The 20151-nt window shown below is 44.3% G+C and overlaps 1 protein-coding gene across 1 annotated transcript in view; it reads right to left on the minus strand.

Moving 5' to 3' along the window:
• Snx25 (sorting nexin 25) overlaps window positions 1-20151 on the minus strand; it is a 116837-nt gene that overhangs the window by 2783 nt on the left and 93903 nt on the right. The window contains exons 10-17 of the mRNA XM_021169438.2: window positions 18917-19078; window positions 14108-14239; window positions 12076-12216; window positions 9883-9996; window positions 8656-8820; window positions 6007-6124; window positions 3136-3202; window positions 220-401 (exon numbers count right to left, since the gene is read on the minus strand). Of these exons, the coding sequence (XP_021025097.2) occupies window positions 220-401; window positions 3136-3202; window positions 6007-6124; window positions 8656-8820; window positions 9883-9996; window positions 12076-12216; window positions 14108-14239; window positions 18917-19078 (1081 nt within the window). The remainder of the gene's footprint in view (window positions 1-219; window positions 402-3135; window positions 3203-6006; window positions 6125-8655; window positions 8821-9882; window positions 9997-12075; window positions 12217-14107; window positions 14240-18916; window positions 19079-20151) is intronic.

A 20151-nucleotide genomic window follows, 5' to 3' on the forward strand; every position in this document is an offset into this window, starting at 1 on the left:
GTGCACACTCTCAGACCCGTGTGTCGGTGCACACTCTCAGACCCGTGTGTCGGTGCACACTCTCAGACCCGTGTGTCGGTACACACTCTCAGACCCGTGTGTCGGTTCACACTCTCAGACCCGTGTGTCGGTGCACACTCTCAGACCCGTGTGTCGGTACACACTCTCAGACCCGTGTGTTGGTGCACACTCTCAGACTGTGTCAAGCCGAGGCCTCACCTGGAATGTTCTCAAGCAGCTTCTGCTGTGCTCTCTGCTTCGTCTCCTGACTCTGTGCTACGCTTCGGACTCTTGTCGGAGGTGCCAGCTTCCCGTTTGGCCAAAAGGCATCCCGGAAAGCACTGATGTAGTAAACCAGCATCTGCTCGCTGGAGATCCAGCTCACCGTGTCGCGGATTTGCCTTGGAAGAGATAAGTATTGCTTGCTGAAGTTTTTAAAACTGTATACTGTGTTCTCAGAAGGCATTTGTCAATGGGTGGGTTAGGATACAGCCTGAGCTGAACGTCTGATGAATAACCTATTTCATAACTGTGGTGGCGAAAGTTAGTGTTCGGTCAGGCAAAACTGGATGACCAACTCGGTCCTGGGGCTGCGTTAACATTATTTTCTTTTTCTTTCTTCCTTTTTTATTTGAGAATTTCATACATACATAGAATATGGGATTCACATTTCCTATGGCATCTGCTTTTTCCAAATGTTTGCCTTCCAATCAGTACAGACAAGAAAAGAAGACTGAGATTTGTCTGAGGATTTAACTCCCCCTGTACATTAATTATTTCTCCATGACCCTTATAAATTCGAAGTATGAACCCACTTCTTGAGACAGATGACAAGGAAACTTCCTTGGGCCCCTAAAGTCCTAAAGGAGAGCCATACTTTTTTTTACTGGCCGTCCTAGAGTGACTGCAGCAGAGAGTCCTGGGGAAAAAATATTCTGACCCAGAGAGAGCGGCAGGGAGCAAGGACGCCTTTCAAAGGTCCAGCACTACAAGTCAACTGCAAAGGGTCACGGGCATGAAGCCTGGGCTGGGCACACTCGACCGGCACAGATGTGCAGAAATAGCTTTTACCTAGACGAGACTTCTCTACAGTCCTACACAGATCAAACTTTAACCAGTCCCGTAGCAACACACAAGTCAACACAGTTCAAAGGGCCCAGACGTAGCTGTCAGGCTGGAAAGGAAAAGGATCGCTCGCCCTAGGTTACCAGGCCCAGAAGCCCCATAAATCAGAAGCGTTAACCAATCCCAACAGCAATCCGAGAGCTCTGCAGGAGCCCATGTCGCAGTCAGATGTTTAAGAGTAAGCAAGGGTTTTGGGGACATCTCCCTCTGAATGCATGTCCAGATCACTGCATACACAGCGGGCAGTTAATTTTGAAAAAGGATTAAACTCTGAGTCAAACTGAGACGTTACCTGTTTCACAGTGAAAAACTAAACACGACCAAATATGGTGCAATTCAAATCTAGACAAAGAAAATCACTTATCTGTTTAAAAGGACTTATGTCTTAAAAGTAATGGCCAACTTCCTGTCTGTTTTCCTGAGAACACTAAAGCTCTCTATGCTGGCAACAGCACGCTTTGGTTTCTGTAGTTCTGTTTTGGGTTAACTACTTGCACTCCATGAAGAAATTTCTATCTGTGACTGGACATTAGGCCACTCTTAGGAAAGATCAGTGCCTAAGTCTTTTCTTTGATCAGCCAAAAGCTTTTGAAGCAAATAAAGTCTGTGAGACCAAGGTGGCCTCAAGACAAGAGGCTGACAAACACTATGACTGGAATTTTATGATGTGCTGGCCTCCGTGGATGGCAAACAGCATGTGCCAGAGGTTCTACAGTCCCTGCCACGCAGCAAGCCCACTGGCACGATCAACCTCAAAGATTCCTGCAAGAGGCTCCTCAGGCTCCAGGCAATAACTCTCCACTCCCAGCTGCTCATTTTGTAAGCAGGAGCTACTGTCAGTAGAGGAACATGGAAGAGCACATGACTGGTTGAAACTGACAAGGAAAATACATTCACAAGCTCAAGTATGAGGGGCAAGAGGGCACCTGGGGATTTCTTTATCTAAAACCTGTCAATTCTAATCAAGTTTTCCCAAGATAAAAAATACACTAAATGGGCTCTTCTTCCAATCCAAGGACACTAAATTTAATAAGCAAGCCTCTGACAGATAACCTGAACTATTTTTTTCTTAAATTTAGAAATAAAACAGAAGTAAATGTTTGCTGTGACCACCAGGAATAGGTATAAATCAACAACAAAAAAGTAAGCTCTTGTTATAGTATTTCCTGAAAGAACTGTATAAGCTTACACAATACAACTGTCATTAACATCTCACCAATGCTCAACAGTAAATTATTCTCTTGGAAAACCAATACTTTCACCTCAAAACTTACTTTACTGTATACAAACTGGTTTACTTTTTAAATGCTTAGACATTCACTCACACCTCTATTCTGCAGAAAACCCTAATGATAGCCTCTTGAAGTTATTTTATTTTGGATAGTTAAAGAACCTGACAGTGGTAGCACAGAGATAACATGAACAGGGCGAGGCCACTGGACAAGAAGCCAGGTTAGCTCTACAGAACAGCACAGGGCGAGCTCAGGAAGCCACGCTGCCGTCTCTTCATTTATCTCCAGCCACTGAGATGGGAGCCGCACTGATCTCTGAAGTTACCTCTGACTGCTGTGGAAGGCGTGCGCCCCCAGCTGTGAGCAACATCAATAGCTTCTTAGTAAGAAATGGTGGCTGACCATTGAGTTCTCATGAAGACCAGAGCTTTGTGAGTGAACGCCAAATGTGGAACACTTTATGGACGGCTCCAAACTGTCCTATAGGAGATTGCTTATGCAAATGTATTATGTGAATGGATACTGCAGTGCAGTTTAGACACAGCCCTCCACACATGAAGAATTGACATGCTACTACAACTCTCAAAGTGAATGCTGGAACTAGCTCAAATGTCTGTCATCTGTTCACCATGCATGTGCTTCCTCACAGGCCTCAGCACTGTATCAGGATCAAAAGACAAAGGAAGGACACTTCTACTTAAATCTGTCCATAAGGCTGCCGTACTGTAAGGCAATTCAATATGCAGACAAAGGGGAATGGTAATTTGGAACAACTCACTTGTTGATGGTTCTTCCAAACGTGACCTGAACAAGAGCGATTAATGTTCTTCGCACCCATTTAAACACTAAAATATAAGACAGAAGAAAACATTTATCTCAGGATATTACAAGCGTCCCAGTTTCACAGCTCAACAAGGCATACAATCTTGTCCTTTGATTCGGTCTGAATCTACGTATTGATCACAGGCCCCACTCTCTGGAGCATACTCCTGCTCAGGAGACTCTGACCAAGGTTTCATTTTTCAGTAGGCAAATGAAGAGGTGAGAGTTAAGAGGATTCCCCCTGCCCCCTTTTTCTTCTGCCTACAGAAGAGCTGAAATAACACTTTACTTCCCAGGCCCTGGGCTGCTGATTGCATGGCTGGTTACCACAGCAGACAGCGCAGTTCCTGTTGTAGATTTCTGCTTCCAATTTTCTAACAAAGAATTCTCAGGAGAAATGTCTGTATTCAAATGTTGACAGACATTAGCAAATGTGAATAAAGTGATGCCCTGAGTGCTCCCTTGGAGTGCTCTAGTCTGTTCAACACACTGTACTGTAATATCTCATGTGCTTAAATGGGGGCAAGAGATGAGAAGTTTAAAACCAGAGTCCTGAATAATATGTGAATTCTTTTCCTGCAACACCTTCCAGAGCAGCTGGGCATACATCACCTTGCTGAACCTCAGGCCCCTCACCTGGAAGAGGATGAGATTAAAGTGGGCCTGTATTACTCTGTCCCTGTGGGGTTTGATAGCTATGCCCCCCCCCATAGACCCACGTGTTTGAATGCTTAGCCCATAGGGAGTAGCACTTTTAGGAGGTGTGGCTTGTTGGAGAAGGTGTGGCTTTGCTAGAGGAAGTACAACACTGTGGAAGCAGGCTTGAGGTATCCTATGCTCAAGCAGTGTGACACACAGTTTCCTGCTGCCTACAGATCAAGATATAGAACTCTCAGCTCCTTCTCCAGTACCGTGTCTACTTGTGTGCCACCATGCTTCCCATCAGGATGATAACAGAGTGTGCCTCTGACCTGTACGCCAGCCCCAATTAAATGTTTCCCTTTAGAGGAGCTGCTTTGATCATGGTTCTCTTCACAACAATGGAACCCTGATTAAGACAGTCACTAAGGGTATTTTCTGTGCATGAGGGGTTCCACCTGTCATAACTTTTATTACTAACATAGAGACATTTTATAGGTGTAGAATATTAATGTAAACAAAAAAGGAAAAAATGATATTTTTATGTTCATAAATTTTAATATAAAAGTTTTAAAAATCCACATTTCCATCTCTAGCCCCTGAATGTTTGGCTACTAGCACAGTGATAAACACAGACTTGGTAACAATGGAGCCAACAGTTCAGGCCTTCTGGATCGAGTAGGGAAAATTAAAAGGAATAAATTCCCAGAGGCCCTCTCCCAAGGGTGATTACACAAGAGCAACAGCTGGCATAGACCCAGCACTAGACCAAGGCATGTAATGGTATTCCTAACTACTGACTGGGCCTCAATGCCTAGTTAAAAACCTAATCACCCCCAAATAAAAGTTAGGGTCTGGATTCAGACCCATGCTTCAGAGATGCCTGGAGCCTCTGTATGGGATGTGTGTAGATGTGTTTATTTTAGGCTGGCCTTTGGGCTAGAATGAACATTGCTGTTCATCATGATGATTGCTTGGCCTTTCTATGTCAGGAGAGAGGTAGTTCTTAGCCAGCCGGTCTGATCACAACTGCCCGACAGTTGAGGATGTAAAATAAAACTGTGTCTTACTAGGTCCTTCTGTACACCAAACACAAAGAGGAAGCAGACGTTTGCTGAGTTCCCTCCCATTACTGGGTCTCCTCACCCTAGTACTTGCCCTGTCTCCTCATTCCCAGCCCCCAGCTGCCCAAATGCCCCCTTGACTCCTACTAAAGCATGTCTGTTCAAAGTATGGAGGCAGCTGCAGCAGCCGCCTGAGGCGTCTGCTGATGGCAAATGCATCCTGTCTCGTTATCAAGGCGTTCTATTTATTCCTCTCGGAAATGTCACTGACAAAACCAAACATGCTCTGAGCAGACGGTCAGCGGAGGATGAGCAGGCTAAAATGCCAGCATTTAGCGTCCTCCTAGGGCTGGGACTGGCTCTGATGCAGACATGGAGTGTTTTCGTCTCTTGGAGGTTATGGGAAAGATGCTACCAGGTAGGATGCTGCATTCTCATTGTTCACCCCTCTGTGGCAAATGGGAAGACGCAGAGATTTGTGGGCAAGATTTCATTGAAGAAAGAAAGACTGAGTGTAATACTATTGTTTTCTGACGAAACTGAATCAAGTTAAAGATCAGCGACCATTTTAGAAGAATCTAAATTACAACAAGGCTAAAAAAACTGTCATCTGAAAGAGTTTAATATTTGACTCATTTCTTAAGCATTTTAACTAGCCTCCATTTCTAAAGTTTATTTACTCTATAACTTTAGTTACTGAAATTATTCTACACTCAACCTTCATATATTATACATCTTATATGTTTATAATATATGATAAATATCCAAAACACTACCCTGGCATCAAAACTGCATCTTTAATCACAGGCTATGCAAATCATTTTTTGAGTAAGTTCTGGTGATGAGAATGAAACTATACTGAGCCACATGAAAAGAGTTCAAAGCATTATCTCTGTTTTCACACAGAGGAGCACAATGCTGAGTACAGCAGGAACCCAAGTTCCAGGAATATAGAAGTTCTCTCTGTCCTAAGGCAGTACCTTCAGCACCAAGGATGAAGTGTAACACCTGAAGCATCTTTAAAGTGCGTCTTGGATGCATGAACACATGGGTACAGATACATCGAATACATGCTGGAAGCAGAGCAATGATCAATAAATCCCACTGCCATCAAAGAGACTTACTTCCTCGAAGTTCGAAAATCTCCCCGATCAGCATGAAACACGGTTCAGCCAAGGCATCCTTCTTCCCGTCCACATCATCCCCGTAATCGGACAGGTCGCTGTCCTCTTCTATCTCCTCCTGAGGGACAGGCAGCATCGTAGGCAGCAGGTCACGGACCCAGGAAAGTGCAGTTGGTATACTACAGACCCCAAACTCCCACTTCCACCCTACCCTTATTCTATCAGTGTCCAACCTCAGGGGACAGCCTGACTCTACAGCCAGATTCAAAGTTTGAAATAAGCTAACTGGGGCTGGGGGTGGGGCGGGGCTGGGGCTGGGGGTGGGGCGGGGCTGGGGAACACTCTTTAAATAATCAGGGACTGTAATACAGCTTCCCAGAGATGATGAGATTTGTTTTTGCATATTGACTTTTAACCAAAATGTTTTTTAATTCACTGCTCTTAAAAATATGCACATTTTAAAGTAATTGAGATATTTTTAAAGTTCTCCTTCAAGCATCTCCCATACACTTGAGCTAGTCTCACTTCCTGATCTACATATTTCAATTCAAACCTTCCTATATGCCAGGCACCAGGCTGGCACACTTGAGTGCAATGAGGCCAGACTCTCAGTGGCTGACAGTGGTCTATGGAGACTGACATACAGACATGGCAGCTTTCACAGGGCAGGATGAAGAGCTGCCCAAAAACCAAGCAGCTGAGAAGGCAGCTGGAGAATGTTGTTCTAGTGTCTCCAAAAAACCCAAATCTGAACGTAATAACTCCAGAGCCAGCAACGGGTTCCATCTTGTTGGGTCACTGGCCACAGCGGCCCTGTGGACACCCCCTGAACATCACAGACTATGCCAAGGCTATTGGTTAGTCACCACAACTCGATGGTCAGGTCCTGTTGCTGAAGACCACACTCAGGTCCCTGAACACAGAGAGGCTGAGCTGGCACCTGACTTGAAGCTTCACCACTACTGACTAAAGTTTACTGTGTTGAGAGGTCCTCTGCATGACACCAGACAGAAAGATAATCATCAGAATGACTCAGCTACAAACCCTGCGATCCACAACAGCAGCAGCCTGCCTGCAAGACACATTAATTAGGACAATAGCGGTACAACTGGTACAAGAATAACCAACCCATTTTCTAAGTTGGACTTAAGGCCCACTCCATGAGATGGAATCCATACCTGACACTGCTAAGGAAGCCAAAGCTCTGAGGGAAGACAGATCATGGACCTAGGGGGAAACCTACTACTGTTATTAAATAAAAACAAAACAAAATATAGCAATAAAATGGCTCCTGATGACAGATTTGTGCATTACTCTTCCCCATCAGAGAAGCTCCGCCTTGCAGTACATGGCAATTAACACAGAGTCCTGGGACTGGACAGTGTGCAGAGAGGGAGAGAGTTGGGAGCACTTAGTCCTAAATGGGTTGTCTTCATCAAATCCCTCTCAAGGCTCAGGGAACTGGGGGTTGTTTGTTTGTTTGCTTGCTTGCTTGTTTGTTGTTTGGGAAAGGGTGAGGTTGGGTGAATAAGGCAAAGGGGAGGATTTGAAAGGAGTTGGGGAGGGAGAAAAATATGACCAAAATATAGCATATGAGAATTCTTCAATAAAAATTTAAAAAGAAAGCTGAGGTTGTAAAACTAGGCACAAGACTAATTATGAGATGTTGGGTGTTATCTGATGATCAGCCCCAGAGAGTTTCTTGGAAGCACAAGGAGTCCTCTAAAACTCCCCAGCTTCTCACTGGCCCAGGAACATTAAATACTTCAGAGGGCTTGAGGAAGGTGAGCACTGAGAAGCAACTACAACACCTACTTTAGAGAACAATTTCATACTGACCAAGTCACTTATATATCAGGAATCCGTGTCTAAGATAACAGAGGAAAGCTAGCCAGGTCAAAGCAGACATGGAGGAAGTGGGTGTTAGAGGAGCCTCAGAGACAGGGGTGCACACTGAGATCATGTGCGCATTTCTCTTCCCGATTCAGAATGCAATTAAGTACCACACTCTTGTTCATGGTCGCTCTGTGCAAACTCAACAAGCCAATCCTGATAAAGAAGCAGAGTTTGGAGGCTCGTCTCTTCTAACTTGCTAGACAGCCAAACAAGGGGCTTTAGTGCTCTGTACATACTTTAAGCCTAAGGTACAGAATATGAGACTTAATATGTCTGCTGTCTCTCCACTGACTGCTTTACCATACACCCTGCTGCCAGGTATTCCTGATTCTACATGCTCCTTGTCCAAGAATGAAGCTTCAGCCCCTACCTTGCCATAACCTTTCCCTTATCTTCCAGAAGCACGTGATAGACACCTGCCAGTCTAGTCTAGTGATCTGCCCACTATCCCATCCTCCTCCCCGAGGCCTCAGTTCCAAGTCCCAGCCCAACTTCTTGCCCGATGACCTTCACCCTGTCCCCATCCTGAGGACACTGCTGCTGCAGCACTTCCTGTTCACAGTCCATGGACTTACCTGTCACCTCCCTGTGTATCTGCACTGTAATTCATCCAGGTAACAGACTCCAAAATGTGAACAACGTGATCATTGGAAACAGATGCATTTGCCTCTTGGCAAGCATCTCTTCTTTCAAACGAGCTTCAGAAAGCTACCTGCTTGATTATACTGACGGGCCTCCCTCTGAACTACTCACCTCCTGATGGGAGAAGAAGTCACGAGGAAGTTTTTCCAGAAATGAAGACAATGAGAAGGAGGTCTTTTTCCCCTGTACATCAATGACCTTGAGGTAGTCAGGAGAAGGGCTCAAAAAGGCATAAAGTGCTTCGCTCTGGAACAGTCTTTCATCTGAAAGCAGGTTCTGTGGAGGAAGGAGGAGGAGGACTCATTACTCCTACTCAGAGGACTACCTGGGCTGCTGAGAGCTACAAGGCTAGCCAGACAGCACTGACGATGGCATGGCCTCACCTTCACCACAGTTCTAAACAAAGCAAGCAAGCGAGCAAGCAAGCAAGCCAAGGGCTGCCTTTTCTCAGAAATAAACTACGTGACATCACCTCTCAGTAGTCTTAACTGTAAATAAATGATGGTGCCCTAATATCTCAGCTCATGGGAGACGGTATGCAGACGGTGCTTAGTGCTTAGTGATTTCATGTGTGATGCCATGAAAACTTTTATTTTACATACAACTCAAAGATCCCGAGCTACTGATTTAGTAAGAAAACTTGACTCGTCTGTAACTGAGCAACTTAAAATCTGCACATTATACTTAGCACAAAAGAACCTTAATGACTGTGTTCAGGTATAGTGAGTGGCCTTCTGGCCTAGCAGTGTCACCTCTCTCCAGAGAGCAACTGTTCATACAGCTATATAACTGCTTACACTGGCCCTTAAGCTCTGAAGTCCTGGAGTTCTGTACATGCTCATCTACCTAGGAGAAAGCACAACCATAAACCAAGGGCTTTGGCTGTTTTGTTTTGTTGAAACAGGGTCTCACTATGCAACCCTGGCTGTCTGGAACTTACTCACTACATAGACCAGACTGGACTTGTGCTCACAGAAACCCACCTGCCTCCATCTCCCATGTGCTGGGATTGACCACACCAGCACACCCTGTCAGAAATCAAGTTTATGTGTGAGCTAATGTGGCTATACTACACATTGGCAACAGCTATAAGTTCTTATCCAGTGTCAGCAGAGGAAGGGTTTGGAAGTAAAGAAGTCACCAGCTGCTGCTGAGTATGATGACTGGGGGCTGTCAACTTTAGGGCAGGTATGGTGAAGGGGACATATGTGTGGGGTTGACAACATAAACTGGGAGTGCCTTAGGAGAACACAGAGCAAACTAGCAAGCTCTTGGGACAGTGACAGTTTAACTCCAAGTAGATTTCAGCTTTACATCCAACACTTTTCATTTCCTTACCTGTAGAAATGCGTTTAACTGATTTCTTGACTTTCCCAGGAACTTGTGATCTATAGATTTGAAAGGCAGCTTACTGAGAGAAGGCAACTGGACTTTTTTTAAAGAAGGGACACACTGTAGGGGAGAGATTAAATGTTACTCTTTCAAAACTACATTTTAATCTTAAGAAAGTTTATCATTACAGTTAGAACAAAGCAAATAGATCTATTCCTCTATGCTACCCCACCATGATCTTGAACTTGTGATTTTCCTGTCTCCATGTGCCTAAAGCTGGGATTACTGCCATGCATCATCACATCCAGCTAAAAGGCACCACTGTCATCAGGACCAAATAATCTGAAGGAGCAGGGCAGTGCTGTGCATTGGATGGACACATACACAGCACACAGCTCATCTGGAACCCCAGAACACTAGCTTTTCTACTGTAAGATGTGTTTCTAACTCCTTCAAGGAAAGGAAGGAAGGAAGGAAGGAAGGAAGGAAGGAAGGAAGGAAGGAAGGNAGGAAGGAAGGAAGGAAGGAAGGAAGGAGGGAAAGAAGGAAGGAAGGAAGGAAGGAAGGAAGGAAGGAAGGAAGGAAGGAAGGGAAGGAGGGAGGGAGGAAGGAAAAAGAAAACAGAGGTAGAAGCTCTAGTAACTGCTTTCCAAAGACAGACCTGAGACTGTATATATTAGTAGTAATAAAAGTATAACAAGTTTCCTTTTGCGGTGGAGCCCTCCATCAGACCTGGGTTAGATGTACAGTGTGTGCTGGTTCACCCTTATTACGGCTCTTACGTGGTTCAGAGGAGTGAAGAGGCATGAACCAGAAAGCTGTTTCAACTGCTTACAGAGTCACTGGAGAGGGACTCGCAGCAGGAACCTCACAGTAAGTAGCAGTGGACAGGGAAGATGTGTCCAGCCATCAGTCCAGATGGAGGACCACAGTCAACGGCCACACATGGATTTTATATGGTTTCCTTTGTGTGATGTTGTGGTGGGATTACTTTTCTATGTTTCAAGGACATTTATTGGCAAGTCTGTTTTATGTCAGACTCCTTTCCTCGTTTATCTTTATTGAGAAGCTAAGCTGATACTTATACTTAACTCTAGTCACTCGTATGCTGAGAGCAAGATTTGTTGTCCGTGCTCACACAGTGACCACAGTCAGCCTGTGAAATGCGGGAGCACGGCACGCATGCTTTGGCTGCCATTCTTTCAAGAGTACTTGAAAAGTTAGCATCTGCAAGTCCTTGCTTAAGAGTATTAGAAATTAGCCCAGACAAAGCTAAAGGAAGCAGACACCTTTCATTTGCAAGAGAGAAACCTGAGAGGTAACCATGGCTTTTGAGAAAGAGAAAAATGGCCTGAACTTCAGGTTGAAATGCCTGCAGAGGTTTCACAGCTGCGGGAAGAGGAACTTGTCTTCTGTGAAAGGTGGAATTGCTTGAGGAAACAGGGAAAAAACAAACTAGGTTCTAAGCCTGACTTGGCTACTATGCACACACCCTGTAAGTCAATTAAACACTGGAATTAGTTTCCCTCAACTATCAAACACATACACTGACCTAGATTGGTGGCCTCCAAAACTTTATGACTAAAATACACACCAGAAAATACATGGTAGTTTACAAACCATTATGTACATTTATAATAGCTACATCTACATTATATATCATATATGTATATAAAAGCAATACAATTCTCATTACTACTAACAGCAACACAATCACTAAAGTGTCTTCTGTGTACCACATAGTCTTCTACTTGTTCTGTAGCACTTATTCCCTTAATTCTCCCGAGCAGGGATGGTAGATCTGGGATCCTGGCTGAGCTCTCTGCCTGGGTATTTTCAGCCACTCCACTCTACAGATTTCAGAGACTATTCTCCTCTCACTGCTTTGACACACAGCCTTTAAAAGGTTACAGCAGGCAGGTTCAAAGCTACTGGCTCTAGATGACCCCTGGGCTTACATCTTTGGGGCTCTACAGCAATTTACTGTAAAATCAGACAACCATCTGTCCTGAGTAGACTAGATGGCTTGGTCTATGAGTCATTTCCAAATGCTGGGCTGAAATGCTTCTGCACCAGCGTCAGGAGCATGCAGAAAGAGCAATCCATTTTCCTCTATGAATGGCACGCGCTCTGAAATCTCTTCATGCTCAGAAACTCCGCGGCCCGTGTTCGCGAGCCCGTGTTCACGAGTATTCATACCTCACTAAGTTTCCGATGTAAATTCTGAAACTCACTGAGCCTTCTTGGGACGGTCCAGTTCTTAGTTTCAACTCCTCCAACTTCTTGTAGATTTACCCTGACAAAGTAACAAGGCATTTGCTCGCCATTCTCTTCTGTCACCTACAAAACAAAACAAAACAAAAGAGTCCAGAAACTTAAGTCATGACAAGCAGATACCCCAGCGAATTTTTAGCAACCCTGTCAACACACACAGTTTTCCTCTCTGCTATGTCCTACATGGTCTGCTCAATGAATCCTGGGATTCTAAGTATGATGGATCTTACTGTGGTAATTAGATCATGCTATCTGACATCATAGATCTTAAAATATGGGGGACTATCTGAGTCGGTCTCAATCCCAAGAGCCACAAGAAGCAGGTTTTCTGTCACAAGACAGGAAACCAAGTCAGACAGAATAGAAGTCCAAGAAGGAAACCAGCTGGAGAAGAGAGCTGGGACCTCAGGCTTGCAACAAGGGACCCTGAACCCTGCCAATAACCTGAGTAAGCCTGCACGTGAGTGAATGCTTGGCTTTGTTTTCCCCTCAGAAGGCAGACACCCTGGCCTGGTGACACAGTAAGCAGAGAACAGGTACTATGACGGAGGCTTTTAACTGACGACTTTACACAATTCACATACACACACACACACAAAGGGGGTAATTATACTAATTTAAGTCTGAATTAATATAAATTAGAGAAGACTCAAAAAGAAAAGCCAAGAGACACTAGGTTTCATGGATAGTACATACATCACATGAGGCAGGATTACTATTCTACTATGTAGGACAGAAGTGGAGGCCCAGCCAAAATAGCCAATTTCCCATACATCTAGTAAGTGGGCCAGGCACTATCATCTGGCATGACGTCAACGCATGCATCTTACACAGGATTCCCCTGTGATCCGTTTCTACTTCCCTAATATTCACAGTGATCAAGGTATCACTACCACCCGCTGAAATAAGGACTGGTTACTGGAGCCAAGTGCTTTGTGAGGGAAGTACTTCCTGGGGGTTGCCCCTCCTTCTCCCCAGTCTGCATTTGGAAGATTTTAATATGCTGATGCAGCTCTAAGTACAACTGAAAAGGCCTCCTCCTATAGGCAACACCTTCTGAGCTGATCACCAAGGACAATTATCAACCATTACATTTTTTAAAATGGCATTCCAAGGTTGAGCACAGCCTTCCTTGGTTCGCTGCCCTCAGACACACTCTTGGAGTTACAGAGCAGTGTTTGGAGAGCATGCTTTGTGTTTGCCGTATCTAGTGTTTTAAGCTCTCTCTCATTTAGCCACCAAGCCGCTGAAACATGGAGAGGAGCATAGCTGAGCCACCTGAAAGAACAACGGGACGAAACATCACGCTGTCACGCTCACACACAGCCTTGCTACTTGTCTGAAGTATGGTGGACATGACTGGTTTCTTCCAGCTTTCCACCTGACTCGGGAGGAGGAAGGCTGTCGGCAGTAACCATGTAGTAAAGGCTTATGAAGTCTTTCCTCCTGAGGAAAGTTACTTGTAGTCAAATGAAAGGGGTTAGAGCAGGGAGCGAGAGAGCTAGCTGGGGTGGAAATGATCTCAGCCCATTATACACATGTATGAAAAACCAAAACGAGAGCCATTGTTTTATACAGTTAACATACACTGAAAACACAAAAGGAGAGAGCGTATCCTTCAAACCTCTCAAGGAACTGAATAACAAGAGAAAAAATATTTATTATTAAAGACCTTATAGCTGAGATCTATGTGAACAAAACAGAACAATAAAAGATGCTTAGAGTCTTCACTTCTTATCATGTAAATACTGTATTATGGATATATGGAAATACTGACTGAGATCAGATCCACACCATGAAGATGGACAACCCCCACTCACACAGGAGCAGACCAGAGTGCAAATAGAGGGAAGAAGGGAGTGGACAGGGTGGCTGGAAGAACGAGTGCACTTTCTGATCTGCAGTCCTAATTCTCCAGGGAGAACTCTGGCTTAAAGACCACCAACAGCAATGATACCTCTGCGCTGGTGATGGACGCTCTCCACAGGCCCAGGTTCTCACACCACCAATCTGTTCTCGCCATGTGCAGCTGAAGAGCCGTGCATTCTTTCTCTATCAGAAGTATTTCATCCTTCAACTTGGAAATAATCTACCATAAGAAAAACAACCTGGGAGTTACGAGAACAGTTCAAAGATTATGCAAGCCAGCAGAGTAGCTGCACCCAAAACCAACACACAAAACAGCTGGGCTCCTGTGTGCTAATGAGGAGTAAATGGGAACAGCGCCACTTAAAACAGCGCCTGAAAGAGTAGCATTCTCAGGTGTTAGCCAAGCAAATGAAAGGGTTCCATAATGAAAACTATAAAGCACCAATAAAAAATGATTAAAAATGACAAATATTTGTGAAGAGAGCCTAAATTCATGTCCTGGAAGACCTGATACTGTTGCAGTGACAGCAACATCCCACAGTGCAGTGCATATGTGTAACGCAATCTCTATCATAATTTCCTTACAAAAACATTCATCCCTAAGCTCATACGGGATCTCAAACCCCACCCCCACCCCACCCCAAAGAGTCCTGAAAATAAGAACAAAGTTAGAGGACTCACACTTCCTGACTTCCAAACTTCTAAAACGGCAGTATTTAAAGCCAGTGAGATTGGCACAAGGCAAGGCATAAAGATCAATCAGTGGAGTCCACAGCCCTGAATAAAAACTCAACCACGTGGTCATGGGAAAGGACAAGTGTCTTCCAACAAATGACAACAGGAAACTGGATGCCCCTATACAAGAGAATGGTGGTGGACCCCAAGATTAATAAGAATGCCCAGAGACAAAAGCACAAAATCTACAAAATAAAACCAGAGAAGCTATAGGAGGGCGGCAGCACAATGCTAGATTAAGCCAAGCCACAACTTCTTGTGGACACCAAAGGCACAGGCAACAAAAGAACAGAAAACAGCACTTTATTTTTAAAATTCTGTAAAACAGTGAAGAGGTCAAGCCTACAAAGGGAGGGAATACTTACATATAACATACTCGATGGTACAACATACATTATATGCTTTAACAGTCTGGACATAAAGAGAACTTTTGAAATTTGACACTAGACGACCTACTTTAAGAATGGGAAGCAGACTTGCATACACATGTTTTCAAACAATATATAAAAGGCAGTTACTAGACACATAAAAACATGGCCAGTGGCATTAATACATTAGGAAATGCAAGTCAAAACTCCAAGGTCCCCTTTCCTGGGATAGGGCCTATAAAAAAACAGGAGAGGAGAGAGAGGAAAGCTGAGGGGTAGAGACAGGAACTGTCCTGAGCTGTAAAGTGGTATAAGCACAGGGCAACAGTGTGGTCGTTGCTCCAAAAATGAGAGACCATCAGCAGGAGCCCTGCAGTCATCCGTACTGCTGGGCATGAATCTGCAGTCATACGTACTGCTGGGTATGAATCTGGAAGAACTGGACAGGACTGAAGCAGTATCTGTACACCAGTGCTCACAGCAGCAGTATCCACAGCAGCCGAAAGGTAAAAGGATGAACAGATGAACAGCACAGATTCTATCTTAAAGGCTATGTTTCCGCTCTCCTCGGATGTCACGCCTCTTTTTCGTAAGACCTGCGTAAACCTGCAGTTTACAGTCAGCAGCTTCCTCTCCTGCTGCAGAAGGCTATGGGGAACACCATATCCAAGGGACAATGCCAATGTCCTTCATGTTACCATCAACTGACCATGGTTTTTTCCCCTAGAGCAGCATGTGTGATTCTGGTGAACTGGGGCAGACTGTTACACTGACTTTGTATATGTATGAAGGTCAGAAGTTGATGTCAGGTGTCTTTTTTTCAACAAAGAGAAAGGGGCTTTCACTGACCCTGGAGCTCATCCTTCCATTTTGGGCAGCCTGTCTGGCCTGGGAGCTCTGTGGATACACCTATCTGCAACTCCAGTACTGTGGGTTACAGATGTGCATCGTCGTGCTTAGCTTTCTACACGGGGATGGGGATTTGAACTTAGGTCTTCACGCTTGTGCAGCAAACACTTTACTGACTGGGCCCTCTTGCCAGCTCAACAGTTTGCTGGATTTTCGCAGGGATCAGCAGAGCATCATGGATTTACTCTTAGCGTCTATAGAATTCCAGGTTAATGATTCACTCCCAATAACGACCCAGTTTGTGTTAGATCAAAATTTTTCTAGAGAAATACAGTAAAACGGGGGCTAACTTTACATGCAACAGTTAATGATACTGTTGGTAAAGAGATTTGAAAGGTGGAACATTAAAAGCCAGGCCCCAAGTGAGGAGAAACCTGTGGGTACATGCACAGGAAAGGCTGATTCATGTTTATCTCAGAAAAACAAAACAAAACAAAACAAAACATCCTAAGATGTAAGAGTTTTCTGGGTATCTATAAGTTACTAGATTACCAAAGTCTTTTCAGCATCAATATGAATAAATGAATAAATAATGTCCAGTATTAGACATACTTTATATATTTTATGTTTTCAAACGTGACTGACATAAGGCAGATGAGGTTCCTCCTGGCGCTCCCATCCCTGAGCACAACTGTCAGGAAAAGAGGGCTCCCTTCACAGCTCAGGGACAATCTGGTTAACAGGAAACATGAACTTCCCTCCTGCCCTGGGATCCGAGATTGGTGATTAAGCCACAACATCAGTGAAGCCTCCAATCACTTGAGAATCCTTCATGTAATTACAGCTCAGAAATGTTTAGCCCACGGTTATTAGAAATTCTCTCAAGAAAGGCTAAAGAATGTCTTTCAGCCACCTGATGACCCACACGTTAGAACTCACTGAAATCTCTCCAACTCATCGTTCATATGGCTTCCTGGAGACACATTTTAATTTAACATGAGGTAAATTTAGAATAGACACAACCATTCTGAGGGAACATGCCACACTATCGTACAGACCACTGTGCCAGCTGATGCTGTTTATCATGCAAGGACATCAGGGAAGGCCAAAGGGCCCTCCATATCCCATGTACACTAACTGGGATGGCTCCATGTGAGGAAAAAATAAACCCAATTCCTATAGTGACTCTGGAGACCTAGGGCTTGTCTCCTTTCTGTGGTCTACTTCCTATGATGACTGGAGACCTAGGGCTTGTCTCCTTTCTGTGGTCTACTTCCTATGATGACTGGANACCTAGGGCTTGTCTCCTTTCTGTGGTCTACTTCCTATGATGACTGGAGACCTAGGGCTTGTCTCCTTTCTGTGGTCTACTTCCTATGATGACTGGAGACCTAGGGCTTGTCTCTGTGATCTATTTCATATGATGACTGAAAACCTAGGTTTGTCTCCTTTATTTAGCACAGTAGAGGGCGATTAAAGCAATTTCCAAGCTTCTTTCCCTCTTATGTTATCTTGGTTTTCTTACAATATTATTTCAGAACAATATTCTCCCACTATAAAATCACTGAATACTCATGAGAAAAGTATTAAAGTACCACAAAGAGGGAAATCCTATGTGATTTATTCAATCGTTTACTCACAGTTACCTTCCTCAACACATTCAGGACAGAGGAAACCCATTATAACAGATCACACCTATACTTTCAAAACACGGTTCAACTCCAAAGAGACATAAAAACAGGGAAAAAAACAGTACCGATTTGTGAGCTGCTCTTTAAAGAGAAAAGTAAGTGTGTGTGTGTGTGTGTGTGTGTGTGTGCGCGCGCGCGCGCACATGCATGTGTGTGGTGTATGAATGTGTGCATGTACACACACACACACACACACACACAAGTCACAGGCCAACATCAGGCATCTTCTTCAGTCACTCTCCACTTTATTTAGGGAACAGGTATCTCACAGAGTCTGCAGTTCATCGTTTTGGGCAGCCGGCCAGGCCAGAAGACACCCCTGATCTGCCTAACAGTCACCAACGCAGCCCCTGCTCCTACAGGCAGGTCTCCCCTGCCTGCCTTTTATGTGGGTGCTGGCGATCCAAGCTCCAGCTCTCACAGTTGTACAGCAAGTGCTCGGCCCCACAAGGCCTCTCCAGCCCCACTCTTTACATCTGTTAGAACCAGATATATTCATGTGGATGTATATGGGTGTTTGCCGGCACACATGTCTGTGCACCACATGTATGCAGTGCCCACAGGAGTCAGAGAGCATATCAAATCCTCTATACCTGGGATAATAGCTGCCATGAGGGTTCTGGGAACCAAACCTGGAGCCTCTGCAATAGCAACAAGTATTCTTACCCACCGGTCATCTCGCCAGCCGCAAGTTGTTTATATTATCTTTTTAATTCTTTATATTTATTTTATATAACATGTATGGCTGGTTGCCTACATATGCATCTGTGCACTGTGTGTGTAACTAGTGCCGTATAGAAAAAGGACGAGGGTGTCACAATCCCTGGACTAGAGTGGTAGATGGTTGTGAGCTACCCTAGGGTCCTAGGAATTGACCCCAGGTCTTCTGTAAGAGCAGCAAGTGCTATTCACTGCAAGCCATCTCTCTAGTCTCTAGAATACCGCAGAAAAACAGTGCAGTGCCTTTCCCTCCCCAGGAAAGACAAGAATCAGATGACGTGGAGACAACATCACAGGTGTTCAGAATTGCAGTGAAAGGGAAATAGCTCGTGGCTTCAAACTGTCAACCCTGCCGGTTCTTAGTAAAACATTTGTTTGTATCATTCCATGATGTTCTCTAAGTTGTAGAAGCACAAACTGACAATGGAACTTGCTCCTGCTTACAATTCTTGAGGAAGCTGACACTTCTCAGCACAAACTGAAACTATATCTCAAGGACACTTTCAGAGACAACCTTGAAAGCAAGACAGTTACCTTCTTATCAGGTTTTGGTGCATTCTGAATAGAACTTAGAGCTTGCCTTTTGTATTCAAGTTTCTCATTTAGCTCTCGGAGTTTGATTACAGCAAAGCTGGCTGGATCACTGACCCCACTGGTGCCTTCTACAGCCTCCTCACCAGCCTCACCTCCTGAACCCTGGAAGAGAAACAGGAAGCCAGCATATCTTAAGAAGGACAGAAAAATCAGTAGTCACCCATTCTATAACCTGGTCCCCAGATCCCAGATTCCCGGGAAGGGAAGGGCACTGCAGGAGAACCTTCGGAAGGCTGTTATACTTCCCTAGCAAGAATAATAATCAAATTATGTGGAACCAATGGAATAGCTGGCGAGATGCATGAAAAGAAAACCATCTAATAGCCAGACAGGAGGGGCACCGCATGGATCCATTCCCACAGGGTCTGACCAAAGGAACTGTGGGTCGAGGGAGGCATCGGAAGTGCCACCCTTCCACTGGCATGTTCTCTCTCCCCATCTCCAAACAAAGCAGGGAACACCCTCCCCAGTCTTCCAACAGTAATATGAAGTACTTTAAAAATAAATGTCTAAATTTAACAAACTCATGGCATTTTTGTGGACTTTAATTTTGTTTTGCTTTGTTTTGCACATATATTTGTTATTGGTCTTTTGCATGTTTTGACTTGTGTGTGTGTTGCATGCACGCATGTGTGTCTCTTTTGCTTTTCTGTGGTGTTTTTTTTTTGGGGGGGGTGCAGTGTAGAGAGACACCACGACCACAAAATTAAACTTGTATATGGAGAGGTTGGAAGGATCTGGGAGGAGTTGGGGGACAGAGGGGGGAACATGATAAAAAATTAATTAGAACATGTTCAAATCTGCGCTTTTAGAACGATTTCACTGTCACTTTGCTCAGTGCTGCTCCTGAAAACTCATCATACAAGCCAGCAGATATTTACAGAGAACTAGCATTTGCAGTGCAATTTGGGAAAGCCTTGGCTGTCAGTCAACAGATTACTTAGTTTCTATGTGTGGATATGGCAGGGACCTGCTTCGGACTTCTCATCTTTTCTCCTTAACTTTCCCCCACATTGTTTTTTTGTTTTTTTTTGTTTTTATGATTTTTTTAATTAATTGCAACAAAGAGCAAATTAAATTGCTTCAAGAAAAAAAAAACTATTGTTAATTCCAGAAAACTAAGCTGTCTTCCTTGTTACATGTAACTATATACACTATGACAAAATCTGCACCTT

Source organism: Mus caroli, chromosome 8 (assembly GCF_900094665.2).
Source record: "Mus caroli chromosome 8, CAROLI_EIJ_v1.1, whole genome shotgun sequence".
Classification (NCBI taxonomy): Eukaryota; Metazoa; Chordata; class Mammalia; order Rodentia; family Muridae; genus Mus; species Mus caroli.